The sequence below is a fragment of the Schistocerca nitens genome, chromosome 3, assembly GCF_023898315.1.
Source record: "Schistocerca nitens isolate TAMUIC-IGC-003100 chromosome 3, iqSchNite1.1, whole genome shotgun sequence".
Taxonomy (NCBI): domain Eukaryota; kingdom Metazoa; phylum Arthropoda; class Insecta; order Orthoptera; family Acrididae; genus Schistocerca; species Schistocerca nitens.
Window position 1 is genome coordinate 601,602,083 of NC_064616.1, and position 14,682 is coordinate 601,616,764.

Sequence of the window (14,682 nt, forward strand, 5' to 3'; positions counted from 1 at the left end):
AAAATGAAAAGCATAGAAACAAAAGTGATGACACTTTCTGCAGGACCTGACCATCATTTTGCACGACAATGCTCAAGCACGTACAGTGCAAGCTGTTACTGATTTTTTTGACTGGTGGGGCTGCTAAGTGCTATACCACCTACTGCACTCCCCTGACTTAAGCCCTCAAGAGTTCAGCTCGATTTCTAAACTGAAGGAAACACTGCACGGCATTCGCTTCAGATCTGCTATAAATTTGAGCAATAGACCGCGCCACTCTAACTGTCAACACAACTGGCGCTGCTAAGAGTATCCTATGACTTCCACATCGCTGGCAACATGTTATACACAATGTTGGTGACTACTTTGAACGTCAGTAAAATTTTGAAACACACATCTATTTTGTACGAGCTGTAAATAAATAGTTGCCACTATTAAAGTTCCAACCCTCGTATTACCTGTTCACACTCATCTTTGTTTGAGAAGACGTCTTTGTTAGGGCTTGGCAATAAATTTGTTCTTATGAAGTTAACCTAAAGGTACTGAAACTCGTGGACTCAAAACTTATGACCTTACATTCACAGTGCAGAAAGTTTAGCACTAGACCACAAGAAGGTACAGCTCTACAATAACTTGAGGGGAAGACAGCACTTCCTGCATAGATTTTCATGTCTTGCAATGTCGTCAGATCATATAAATTGTCGGGCTTAGAATTTTGAGGGGCTGTCAGTTTTATTGGCACCACATCCAGGATTCCATGAAATGGCACTCCATTTTATTACATTCTTCCTTGACAAATTATAACTTTGTTACCACAACAACAGTGCATTGATATTGGATTGGCATATGAGGAGATAGTCGTTGCATCTGAGTTTGACCATCCAAGTTTGTTTTTTGTGGTATCCTTAAATCTCTCAAGGTAAATACCAGAATGATTCCTTCGCTCAGAAAACAGTTCAGTTTCTTTCACCATCTTCCCCAGCGTAAGCTCATTCTCCGTCTCTACTTAACTCATCGCCATTGGGATGTTAAATCCCAATCGTCGCTTTATAGGTACATTGGGAACAATACCCTTCTTTTTATTCTACAGAAATGTGTCCTCTCAGTGACTTGTAATGATATTTTACATACAGTAAATGCCTTCTTGAATGCTGACAAATGTGTGTAGTAACCACATCTCATCTGCAGGAATACTTGAGAGAGTGTACAGATGGACTGAGAATACTCACATTAACTTTTCTGCAGACAAAAATGTATGTATCAGTTTCAATCTCTCATGCAGATTTTCTGTTGTAATTGACCTGCACCTAAGGAGCATATCAAGCATTCAACTTTGTATGGGTTATTTGACTACACATTTATTTGGCTGCTACATTTGAGAATCCTAAAGGAAGAGCTCTGAAAGTAGCATCCAAATTTCAAAAGTTGGTGCAGATTGATGGGCTGGGGTTCAGAATAAACACCATATGTAGCTCTAATTATATAAATCTTTGTTTTGACTATGGCTGCAATGTGTATGGTACAACAGGATCTTTGCACCCACAGATTTTAGACTCAGCCTACTGAAAGGGTAATACTTCAGTGACTGTTGGTCATGGTACAAGCTCCCCTTACCCAGCCTCAGTACTGAGGTTGGTGAGCGGCCACTAGCCATCAAGCGATTACTCATCATGACGTCAGATGTGTGCAAACAAATAGGTTTTTGATCCCTCTCACAGTTGACTTTATATGAATCAGTAGCTGAGCTGCCAATGACCTATTCATGAGTTGCCAAAAGGCAAGTGAGCAGTTTGATCCCCAAGTGAAACTGAGGTGCGTATAAGGGATTTAAGGATATTAAGGGGAGTTAGAACGGAAAAAAAAATTTTCCACATTTTCAGATAATTATCTCATTATAAAATTTGCAATTTTCAAAATAAAATATATGTAACAAACTCATGTGAGAAGTATTTTATTTTTTTTTTATATACAAGGCTGTGGATTGCTGTGTTAGAAAGGTTGTATTGATAGCACTGTATCGTATCATTTCATAGTATAAACACACATTGTATGTTGAAGTGCTAACATTTTTCCGAGGAAAAGTGACGAATAGATTGGTAAATCTCTCAAAATGTAAAGTATGGTGTCAAAACGAAGTGTTTTTCGAATAAAGGGAAACATTGTGTTCAACGTGTGGTGTATGAAGTTACAAACAATGAAATACAGGCAAACTTGTCAGTATCTAGAGAAACACCCATTAGTGCTTTCAAGATTAAAATTCAATGTTTTAGGTTATATTCTGATGATTTACACATCCTAACGAGGATGTTACGTGAATGTGTGTGTTGTAAAATGTCTGGAGGGCCAGTTAGTTTACATGAAGACAGTGAGGTATCAAGTGGACTAGCCAGGAAACTTATCATTAATTGTGCCAGTTGTAAATATACTCACTCATTTTGAAATTCTGATAAGTGTGAAGATAATTATTGTGAAGTAAATGTTAGGTGGTTTTATGGATTGAGAGCTATTAGCAAAGGACACACTGCAGCAGAAACAATGTGTGTCGTGATGAATATGCCACGCCCACCTTTTAAAATCCAAAAGTGTGCAGGATTTATTGGAGCTGCTGTGGAATGTGTTGCATTTGAGTCAATGAAGGGTGCTGCAAATGAAGCTGTTGAAATAAATGATGGTATGACTGACATACCAATAGTTTTTGATGGCACTTGGCAGAAGCACAGCGCGCGCGCAAGCGCCACAGTTTCACTAATAGTTTCTTTTTTAATTTTAGGGACATTTGTGCCTCTTCCAGAAGATAAAAATTTGCAGTGTTTCATACCTCTGGAACGGCTGCTGAACAATTATAGGTAAGGTCACAGTATTCAAATGGTAAAGAGCACAATAAAATTAGTGTGTGTATCATTGGCGAATGATATAGCTTTAATGTGTTGGGATGATCGTCTATAAAACTCATGACAAATCTTTCTCAATGTAGCGACCTCAATCCAGAATTTGTTGAACACCAGTTATCTATGAATGTATTTAATAATTATCATTAAAGTGAAATTATAATTCAAAGCTCTCTCTGACTGCAGCTGAAGAAATTCAGTAATAGTAAAAGAAGTGTTTCATTAAAAGTGACACATAGTATTATCTTAGTGGGAAGCGGATTGTGTCAGATCTCACAGATGCAGTGACTCTGTCTTGTTCTGTGCAGAATGGTGAATAATGTGTCAGTCACAAGAAGTGAACTTGATAAACAGTTCCATTGATGCTGGCCCTTGCATACACTGAGCTAATACAACAGTTTGTCAGTAGCATTTTGTTTTGATATGATTATAACCACTGTATTGAGGAAGGTTGTTGCCAGAAAATACCCAAAGAAGAGATGTGTTGAAACTTCTGTTTGGACAGCAGTAAGATGTTCAGGTGTCCAATGTTTTCCAACTATTCTGGTAGTCCTCCTCAAACTAGAGAAGGGACACTTGCTCCTTTAGTAACCATGGTATAGTATTAATAACTTCTGTAAGAAAAAATCTTGCATTATGTAATGAACTACTGTTGTTCCTGGAGTATAGGTACCAGCAAGCTCATTAATAGCATCCAGTGTGGGTTAAGGGAAGGCAGTCCATATTGAATACTTTGACCCTCTACAGTAAGCTTCCTTAAACTTGCAACATTTCATATAAGTCTGTTCCAGTTCAGTTAATGGGCATGATACACGTAGTAGGTACAATCTTCTTCTTGTGTTATCTTCTTAAATTTCTAATCATTGCATCCCATTATTCATTTATATGTGTTATTTGTAAGATTGTTATGTTGAATAGAGGAGGAGATGATGCTATAAATTTTACCATTTTTATTAATAAAATAGGTTGTGTAGTTCCAGTACAAGGCACATTTCTGGATGATTTTGCAGCTTTCATTGTACACAATATACCAGTATTAAATGTCTGGGTATGGTTTCAGGCAGAATGTCCTTGCATGTTTTTAAGTAACTACGTTATGTCCAAGATGCTGTTTAAATAACTTAGTTTATTTAACGTTCAATGTAGTCGGATCAAATTTATTCTGAAGTAGTTGGTCATTACTGTCTGAGATAAATGAATAAAGGAAAATTGGACACCACACTGTCAAAATTTGTATCAACTTGGCCTACAGTGTCAATTGCCATACTGTTCACTTCACTTCTTGAAGTCAGTATGTCCAAAATCATAGGGAGAAGACATGGCTGTATTTTTTTAATTACAGATGTTGTCTGGTATTGGGCTGCAAGTTGTTTAATAGCTGGATGACAGTAAACATCACCTTGCTAGGAGCTTGTTTTCCGCTCAACACAGGAGGAAGAGAATGGGTTGGTTGTCCGAACATGGAATCACATTTGGTCCTTAATGTATAAAGCAGCATATTGTCAATCCTTTCTTTCCACCTGGTTTATTTACCATTCAATTCAACTAAATTCTAATTAATTCTATATTAGAGAGCATTCCTCCTGCTCCTCCTTGTCCTCCCGTCAGATGGAGGAAGATGGGCTGTTTCAGTAGTTGAATATTGCACTTCTTCAACCAATTTCTTATACACCGTTTGTTATGTTTTCCTTTTTTATTTTGGCTTCGCTTGATGCCAGTGGGTTTTCTGTTCATGAGTATGTTTGGGTTTTTTGTGTATGGTGTGGTTTCTTTTCTTCCCATTAGCACCTACTGAGCATGCCTGGTCTATCTTGTTTCTCCTCCTTCTCCTCCTCCTCCTCCTCCTCCTCCTCCTTCTCCTCCTCCTTCTCCTCCTCCTTCTGTGTCTTATCACAGGCATTGCTGTGGCCCACCACTGCGGGAACATGAGTGTATGTCTTCTGGGCTTGACTGACACGTTTGCCAGAGCGTTTGACACAGATCGCCTGATTGCGGCAATACTTCCCTACATGGCCTCTCTTCTTGGCACTTACAGTCCTGAGGCTTTGGATCAAGCTCCAGTGGGTGAGACTCCATTGTCACCTAGAAGACCAAAAGTGTATTCAGCTCAAAGACTTGGTCTGCAGCCAACCACCACTGAAGCTTAGCCACCTCCACAGCTAGGATAAGTATTGGCAGCCCCTGTCGATTTACGTAGCCTTACAGCTACATCTCTGAACCTAGCATTTTGCAGCCCTTTGCAGACTGTTTCTTCACTTCACAGCCATGGCAGGACCCTGAAGAATGTGTTGACTGTTGATTTCTTATCTTTCTGTTGTGTCTTCTCCAGTGCTAGGGCCATGTACTTCTTGCACACTGCTTGCACCCCGAGCAGTGCGTTGTTGTCCAGACACTTGATCCCAATCACTAACACGTCGGTGACCTCAAGTATGCCGAGGAAACCCTTCCAATCCTCACCCTGGTATTGGATGTAAAAGGGAGAAGTCAGGACTACAAGATCACATTTGTTCTGGGCAATGATCCCAGGATGATTCATCAGCTGTTCTGTCTGTCTTCTGTGCGGATGTAGCAAGAGATGTCATTCTTTTCAAAGAAGCCATCCTCAGCTAGACTGCTCAGATTTTCTTCAGTTTCATCGATTGGTGGGCAATTGTTTATCGATCTTCACATCGTTATGTCACTTGGTTGGCTCAGTAGGCGGAGCTTCCAAGGGACCTCGTTATCAAAACATCTTCCCTTTTCTACAGTGTTTGCCTTTGTCAAGAGTGTTGCACACACGCTAGCATGAAAATTTGCTTCATCGCTCTTAGAACAGTAACACAACAACTTTGCGAGGCGCATGCAATCTATGAAACCACCTGTCTGCTCAGCCTTCAACAGTAGCGAGTGCTCAGCAGCAGCAGCAATGTGCTAACCACAGCTGCCCAGGTGGAATGTGCATCGTCAAATCATCAGTAGAAATATTTATAATCAGAAAAAAATTCTTTTAGTGTTTAAAGAATCCTGAAAATAGAATGTCAGGTAAAAAATTTATTTTTTGGTCATTGAAGCTGCGTATTTATTTGTCATATGACTTGGATTCTATTGAGTTTACATGTGGTATGTTGTCTCAATTTCAGAGGAATCCATAGTTTGGGTTTTATGAGCATAGATTATTATTTTCAGCTTATGACTCTCAAAATAATGGCAGACAATTTGGAAAGTTAGACACTAGGATCATTCATGAGCATTAAATTTGCAGCAAGCCAAAGTTCAGGAACTAACATAAACACTCTTACTGGTCCACAAGTGGGCAGTGGCATACTGTGTACTCTCAGCGGAGTAATTGACGACTATATTATTTGGTTGTATAAACTTTGTACACTGTGTTTTCTACTGCTAATACAGTAAAATGAAAGAGAGTTCTAATACAAAAATGAAAAATTTGGTTTGTTATAGTTAAGTAACATTGTTGTATATGTATAGGAGTGAAACTAATTATCTATTGCGGTTTTTTCATTGTTGTACACAAATACAGTAGTAAAATCTCCTCAGATTACTAAGCACTTCAGTTGACAAGATTTCAGACATTTCAGGAAGCACATTCTCTGCTCCATCTTCCAGTACATGTGCTAGTTGACTTGGTTTGTAATCTGAGATGATGATATTGTACAGGCATGCCACAAACACTTCACATTGATAACAGCAACCCTGCAACCTTACAGTCTGAACAAATCATAAGGTACCTATCTAGAAACATTACATCTTCATCTAACATGTTATAGTTTGAGGCCATTCTATGAATAAATTACATAGGAAGGACTATTTCTATTTCTTGTATACCTCAGTCAGAGAGAATTTCCTCCTCTCACAACCCGCACCACCCACTCCCACCCCACTCTTCCAATCATTGTAAGAAAATTTGAACAGTATGTTGATGAAATTTTTTATTTAGCTTGTTTTAATATAATTCTTCTTTTTTTTCTATTCTTTGTTTACAGATTTGTATTTGATGAGCCAAAGATGGAGGCTGAAACAACAAATAAGCTCCGTGCTTCCCGTTTGATTGAGTTTGGTATCTGGCTGTCAGAACAAGAGAATCATAAACTTTTGAAGACAAGGTATTGAACGTATTTTCCAAAAAAAAAAAGAAAAAATTAATCTAACAAGATTAATATGTTAATAGCATGTAAATTTTTGGTCATAAATTGTTCCTTGTCTTCTTGGCCATAATATTCAAACATCTGAAAAAAGGAAAATAAATGGAGCAAAATTCCAGTACCACATGTTTTCGTAAATTCTCAGCTATGCGAGTAGAATATAACAATGAAAGAAATAAAAAATAATACTCCAGTATGTAAGGAGAAGTGCAAAAATTGGGGGGATCATGAGGATGACAACTTGGGACTTACTCATAACAGGATTTATTCAGCTGTGTATTGCCATTCAAGAGAGCTCTTGACTGATCTTGTTAATAAATTGCTATATATCGGTTCTTATTTAGTAGTTCCAAGGGGAGGAATGGGTACTGACAAAGTAGAATATTGGGCCTGGATTGCAATTTTTATGATAGTTGTTCTTGGAATTCAGTTTAATTCTTTTGCATAATCTCTGTGCATAGTAATTTCTGACACAGAATTCTTATGAAATTTGGGTGCAGTGCTTGATGAAATACTGGGTAGTTATAATTAAACTTTCCAATTCAACACATTATAATACAGAAACTAATTACCATTCGAGTAACAAATGTGGTAGCATTAATTTCAAGGACATGGGAAAGAGAAATAATTCAGAATCAATTCAACTGAAACACTTTTAATGTGCTGCTACTGTACATCATACCTGCTGTCTCATCCGAACAAGACACAACCAGGGCAAAAGCACCACAGGCGCAAATATGCGAGCTGGTGCCAGTGCCATAGAGACTCGCCACTTGTGGAAGTTCCACCAGCGCCACGGGCAGTGCTGAGGATGAAGATAATGACTTTGCCTTGGCCAATTGCTGACCAAGTACAATGTGCCAATGACTGGACGACAGCGGACAGAAGCCTACTTGGAAGATAAAGAGCAGCTCTCGCCCACTTGGTTAGAGATCATCGTCGAGGGCTGACTCTGACAGGGAACGTCAATTAGTGAAGTGTTAGAAGTGAACAGAGAGTTGTTGTAAATTGCATTTGCTATGTACTGTGAAATTTACATATGATTATTTGTACTTAGCCATTGCGGGCATTTTTGTGTTATATTACATGCAGTGTTGTAGACTTAATCACTCAACAAGTCACAAAGATAGGTAAACCTCTTAACTCATTTGTGTAACTTTGTTACTAATTTGTTGGAGTGTTGTAGAACCTTCGTTCTCCTATCCTGTTACATGACCCTGGGGCATAGCTGTATAATAGTGGCAGGGAAAAATTGTCTTAGTGGTGTACTGCACCCCAAGTCATTTCATGAATTCACAAACTGGGCCAACCATAACAACAGTGACAACTCAACCTCCACAGCAGCAGTAGCGACAAGATGTTTACAAAACTGGCAATGAGGGTTTACAAAAATACCATTGCATACTGGTTCCATTACTGCTACAAAAGGAGTTCAGTATGACACCGATCCGTGTCCAGAAGACTCTGAAAGCACAGGTTGCATTCTGCACAGCAGAACAAATCATGTCCATAGGTGTGGGGGCTACCTCTCTTGATACGCTGCGCTTCAGATGAGCACATATGTTCCCATGGTAAACCCTGTCCTTCAGGTAGTCCCACAACCAGAAATCCTAGGGAGTGAGATCAGGTGGTCATGCCAGCCAAGCATTTGGAAACAATCAGCAGATAATTTGATTGTTTCCAAATGTGTTTCAGAGAATTAGGCCAACTTCACGAGTGATGTGTGGTGGGGCCCCATTTTGCATAAAAGCCATCGAGTTCAATGCGTCTCTCTCCTGTAGGGTAGGTATGACATGCTGGCGAAGCATATTGCAGTAATGCTGGCCAGTCACACTGCACATCTTTGGTCGTTGAGTGCCAATCTGTTAAAAAAACAATGGGCCAATGATCAACGTAGCCGTGAAGCCACACCATACGGTGACACATTCACCATACAGAGAAACTTCGTGCACAGTGATTGGAGGTGAAGATCCCCACACTTGGCAATACTGTGTGTTCATCTCACCCGTCAGAGATAAATGAAGTTCGTTTGTCCATAGGATGGTCCAGGGCCAACCCTCGTCAACTTCAATCCTTGCAAGAAGGTGGAGAGCAAAGTCAACATGTTGTCATGCGTCCTGTGGTGCAAGCTGCTGTATGATATGGATCTTGTATGGATACCATTTGAGAATGGTGGACCACAGGATGTTCAACTGTCATGACACAGCATGTGCACTGCCTGCCAATCGGGAATTGCGCACAGCATTGTATGCCATAGCAAAACAGATTTCATCAACCACCTGTGGTGTAACCGGTCGTCAGCCTCTTCCAGAGCAATGTCCAGCTCTCCAGTTGATTTGAACTTCTTCATCGTGCCTGCACAGTACGTGGAGAAAGAGGACCCTTCCGTAATCCTTTCAGCCGGTGATATTCTCGAAGTGCAGCTGCAGCAGTACTCTTGTTTTGATAATAAAGCTTCACCAATAATGTCCTGCTCCTTTTGTCCAAGATCGTGTTGACACGCCAACAAGTGCACTGCAAGTGGTCAGGTGTTTGAGACTATGAATCACAATGACTTATCACGGCATCTGGTAGCCATAATTGGAACTGGACAGTGGTGCTGTGACACATGGAAATCATGCACCCCATACTCTGGACTTACGCTACCAAGTTTGGTATTCATACAGTTATTAGTTTCAAAGTTATAATGTGTTTCATAGGGAAACTTTAATTATAAGTACCCAGTACCTGTTTGAACATTCACTCATTTCGGAGAACTGTTACTGTTTTGGTGAAGTCTAGAGACAAGACTTTACATTGTGTACATTGTAAAGCGTGTGCGCATGTGGATGTATGTGGTGGTGGTGGTGGTGGTGGTGGTGGTGGTGGTGGTGGGGGAGGGGGGGGGGTTGCCACATTTTTATTGATGTTAGAATTTTGTGGTCGGCAACGCATCATACACAACATACCTCCTAGTAACAACCAAATAAGGTGGTGCAGCAGTTAGCACACTGGACCCACATGAGGGAGGACGACAGTTAGTCAATGTCTAGCCACACGTATTTAGTGATTTCCCTAAATTGCTCCAGGAAAATGTGAGGATGGTTCATTTTAAAAGGGCAAAGCTGATTCCCTTCTCCATCTCTTCATAATACGAGCTTGTGCTCCAGCTCTAATGACCTTGCCGTCCATTGGCTGTTACTCTAATCTTCCTTCATTTTTCCTAGTAGCATAATCTACAGAATTTTGATCAGGGGGTAGAGGTGACAACTTCTTACAGTAATTTTGTGGTAATATATTTGTCTACTGGCTGAGTCTAATGTTATTGAGTGTTGTTTCCTCAAAGGCCAAAATTTTCAGTTATCGCACCATCATAGGATGCACACAAATGTCATCGATGTCAGCTCTGCAATTGTGTGTATGGAGTCACAGAAGCCCATGCTCTGACGTAAAGGTGTACCATGCGCACATCCACAAACTGGCTTACCTGACAGCATCCTTTCCATGAGTGTCCAGTGGATGATGGCATATTCCAGCCTCTCATCACATAAAAAATTGTCACTGTTTGCACATTCATTCACATGCTGGTCTACCCATTTCAAATGATTCCTTCAGCAGTGAGTAGTGAGTGATACTCACAGTGCTTTTGGCTTTGTGCACATACTATTCACATGAAGCTTGCTGTGTGCACTGTTCAGTTAACTGTACCTGTATGCACTGATGGAGCAAGAGGTTACTTGCACTGCTAGTTTTTATGTTCTGTTTAGCAGTACTTTAATAACTGGGAGGAGCACACCACAGAACTGCTGAAGCGTCTTAACAAATCTCTATTTGCAATGCAAATTGTGTCAGTCATAGGGGATATAAAAATGAAAAAGCTGGCATACTATGCTTACTTTCATTCCATAATGTCATATGGGATTATTTTTTGGGGCAATTCATCAAGCCAAGCTAAAGTTTTCTGGGCACAAAAACGTGCAGTAAGAGTTATATGTGGTGTGAATTCAAGAACATCCTGCAGAAGCCTGTTTAGGGAACTAGGGATACTAACTACTGTTTCCTAATATATTTATTCCCTAATGAAATTTGTCATTAAAAATATATCACTTTTTCAAATCAACAGCTCAATTCATGGCATCAATACTAGAAATAAGAATAATCTTCAAAAAGATTTAAAGTCACTTAGTCTTGTACAAAAAGGTGTGCATTATTCAGGAACACACATTTTCACTAACTTGCCAGCAGCCATAAAAAGTTTAACAACCAATGAAATTCAGTTTAGAGAAGCCTAAAGGATTTATTGGTGGCCAACTTCTTCTACTCCATTGATGAATTTCTCAGTAGAACCAACTGATTTGTGTATGTGTGTGTGTGTGTGTGTGTGTGTGTGTGTGTGTGTGTGTGTGTATGTACAATATAACTTCTGTGCGCACACACCAGTTCAGTGCAGTAATGTGTTCATTGTAAATAAGTATTTAGTAGTTGTATTATTGTATTACACATTTATTACCTTATAAATAAATAAAAAGCTTTGTTATTTTAAATTCAGTGCATTAGTATTTGTAATATGATTCTTTCATATAGCGTTCATTAAAAAATGACGACCATGCCACTTGGTACCCGTGGAATGGTACAATAGCTTATTTGTTTGAGTTGTAAATATTTGTCATGTATTGTTGTTTTTCTGACATGCTCTACATCCAGGAGGACCTCCTCGCTACAGATAAATTGGAATGAAAGTAAATCTAATCTAAGTGAGATGGTGCAGTTCTGAATGCACTTTACTCATATACAGGCTTAAAATCCCTATCTTGCCATCTACATGTATATTCCGCAAACCGCATAAAGGTGTGTGGTGGGCAGTATGTCATGTACAAATTTCACTTTATCCCCTTTTCTGTTCCAGTTGTAAATGCTGCATGGGAAAGATGACTGTTGTTAATCTCTGTGAGAGATAGGATTTCTCTGATTTTCCCTTTTGTGGTACTTTGGCCAAATATGTGTGAGGCGGAGGCAAAATATTGATTTGGCTCTTCTAGGAACATATGCTCTTAGACTTTTAACAGTGAACCATCCTGTAATAAATAATGCCTCTCTTGTAGTGGCCACATGAGGTGAATGAGCATCTCCTTGGTGCTTTGTGCATACTAAATAGATTTAGGTTATCTGTGCTTTCCCCAGACTGATTAAGGTGCGTGCCAAGATGAGTCATTGGAAAAGAAGTCTGCCGATTTAAATCCCCATCTTTGTCTAGTCAGAATGTTCTTTGTGTCATCTTTCACAATCAAGAGGAACTTAGCACAGAATGCGATTTCACAATATATTTCTTTATTTATTTCTCTGTTGTCATTTACTGTCAAGGAACAGTAAGTTTGTAATTTCTTTATTGCAAAATGAAACACTTCTCAGTAAAAATCATTTGTAAATGAAAATTTTAACAACTGTTTTGTGGCATTCTTTTATTATTTCAAATATGTATTTTGAAGATAGTTCTGAGTGGTATATGTAAAGCTATTTTTGTATAGTCTTTGTGTTAATATGTCAAATTGGTGTGTACGAGGTCTGATCAAAAAGTAATGGGACTTCTGGTTTTTCTTACACCATCTTTATTTATTCATCAACATCGACTTTATCCCCTTCAAAGTAATCCCCCTCAGATATAATACACTTGTGCCAGTGCTTTTTCCAGTTTTGAATCACTTCTGGAACTCGCTTTCATCATAGTGTTCAGCTCCTTCAGCGAGACTGTGGTGGCAAAATGCCACAATGGTGGCAAAACGACATCCTTTCATGGCTCTTTTTAGCCTTTGGAATAAAAGGAAGTCACAGGGAGGCCATGTACAGTGAATATGGTGGCTGAAACAACATAACAGTTCTGTTTTTTGCCAAAAAATTATGAACAAGCTTTGAGGCGTGAGCAGGACCATTATTGTGAAGCAGTTTGCCACAATTCTGGTCATTTTCTTTGGATTGCTTCATGCAAATAGTGCACAACTTCCAGGTAGTATTCCTTATTGACTCTACGACAATAAGGTAAGAATTCATCATGCATTATCTCATTGCAATTGAGCATATCGGCTTTTTTTTTTTTTTTTTTTTTTTTTTTTTTTTTTTTTTTTTTTTTCCCCCCCCCCAGTCTTGTCTCTTCAGGCAGTTTTCACTGGGAACATTGGGCCTTGGTTTCTGTGTCATACCCATATACCCAGGTTTTGTCACTTGTTATAACCTTCTTTAGAAGTTCTGGATTTTTGTTGCCTTCATTAAGCAGTTCCTGAGTTATGTCTGTACGACTTCGTTTTTGGTCAAAATTCAACAATTTCAGAACAAATTTCTATGCTACATGGATCGTGTCCAAAACATTTTTAAAAATTGTTTATCATGAGCCAGAGGATATGCCAACATCAACAGGAAACTATATGATAGTGATTCAGCAATTTTCCAGAGCTATTTTCTTTATTTACTTCTTCCACATTGTCATCAGCAATTGGTGTGGTAAGGCATCCAGGGCAGTCGTCATCTTCTCCACCCTCTTTGAAATGTTTATACCAGTCATAAACTCTTGTATTACTCATAGTACATTTGCCGAAAGCCACAGTCGACATTTCGAATGTGGTGCTGCACTTTATTCCATTTTTCAAGCAAAATTTAATGCAGAAATCTTTGATCCACCTTTTATGTAAGTAAAAATTCACCGAGCACTTGAAAACACGTATAATCTTTTCAACTGTCAACAGTAAACTAAATGTTGAAAACAGCTCAAAATGTAGAGATGCATCATGAGCATTGTACCAACTAGGTGATAAAAAAAATTTGAAAATGATATGTATAAAGCCCACAAAATTAAATTCATGTTGCTTTTTGATCACACCTCATATGTAGGATATTGATGAACAAGATTATTTAGTTTAGAGTAGGGTAAACTTTAGGGAAAAGGTTTCCCAGTTTAAAATTAAGCAACATTAAATGTCCAACAAAAAATATCATATTGATATTTTCCCCCAAGACTAATAGTTTCAGCAGTGCAGGGGATTAAAAAATCTCAGATTATTAAAAATATTGTTTTAACAGTATAAAACCAGTGAAGGACGTTAGAAACATGTAAGTGCAGTACAGACGTATATTGTGTTGTGGTGTAACACGGTGGTGGGGGCAGGGGTTGGAGGGTACAAATGTGAGGGAAGGTGGGTAACCGGATTGTGGTCATGCACTTCCCTCCTTCATATGTCTGCAAACTGAAGAGTGAGCAGCGATTCCCCTCTCTGTCTACATCACAAGAGGCAACTACAAGGTGTTTAACAAAGTTACACCGACCCTCCACATCATGCCTTGTGAATCATTGGCAATGCATTGCCCAGATGTGCCTTGGGGTATTTACTTTTCACAAAGTGTGCTAACACTACATGACTGTAGGCATGAGTTACTGATAATTCTAATGCAAGAACTGCGTAAGGACATAATCTACGTAAATCTCTGCACACTGTTCTACGCTATTAGAGGGGAAATTGATTTTCAGTTGTCCTGTATGGCAGCTTTAGTTTTCTTCCAGGAAAGGCAACCTCCCCCCACTCTGAGCATTGTTCACTTTGCAGTTTACAGAGTGCCTATACCTTCCCAGCATTTCCAGTCCAATTCTCTTATTTGAATACAGGTAATAACTTCACTGAACACATGTTTACATAGTGAGGTTATTTTCAGTT

At 39.1% G+C, this 14,682-nt stretch overlaps 1 protein-coding gene across 1 annotated transcript in view; it reads left to right on the forward strand.

Annotated features, from left to right (window-relative positions):
• The window catches only part of LOC126248527 (nonsense-mediated mRNA decay factor SMG7-like), a 194,137-nt gene that overhangs the window by 141,673 nt on the left and 37,782 nt on the right, over window positions 1–14,682 (forward strand). The window contains exons 16-17 of the mRNA XM_049949581.1: window positions 2,750–2,825; window positions 6,848–6,967. Of these exons, the coding sequence (XP_049805538.1) occupies window positions 2,750–2,825; window positions 6,848–6,967 (196 nt within the window). The remainder of the gene's footprint in view (window positions 1–2,749; window positions 2,826–6,847; window positions 6,968–14,682) is intronic.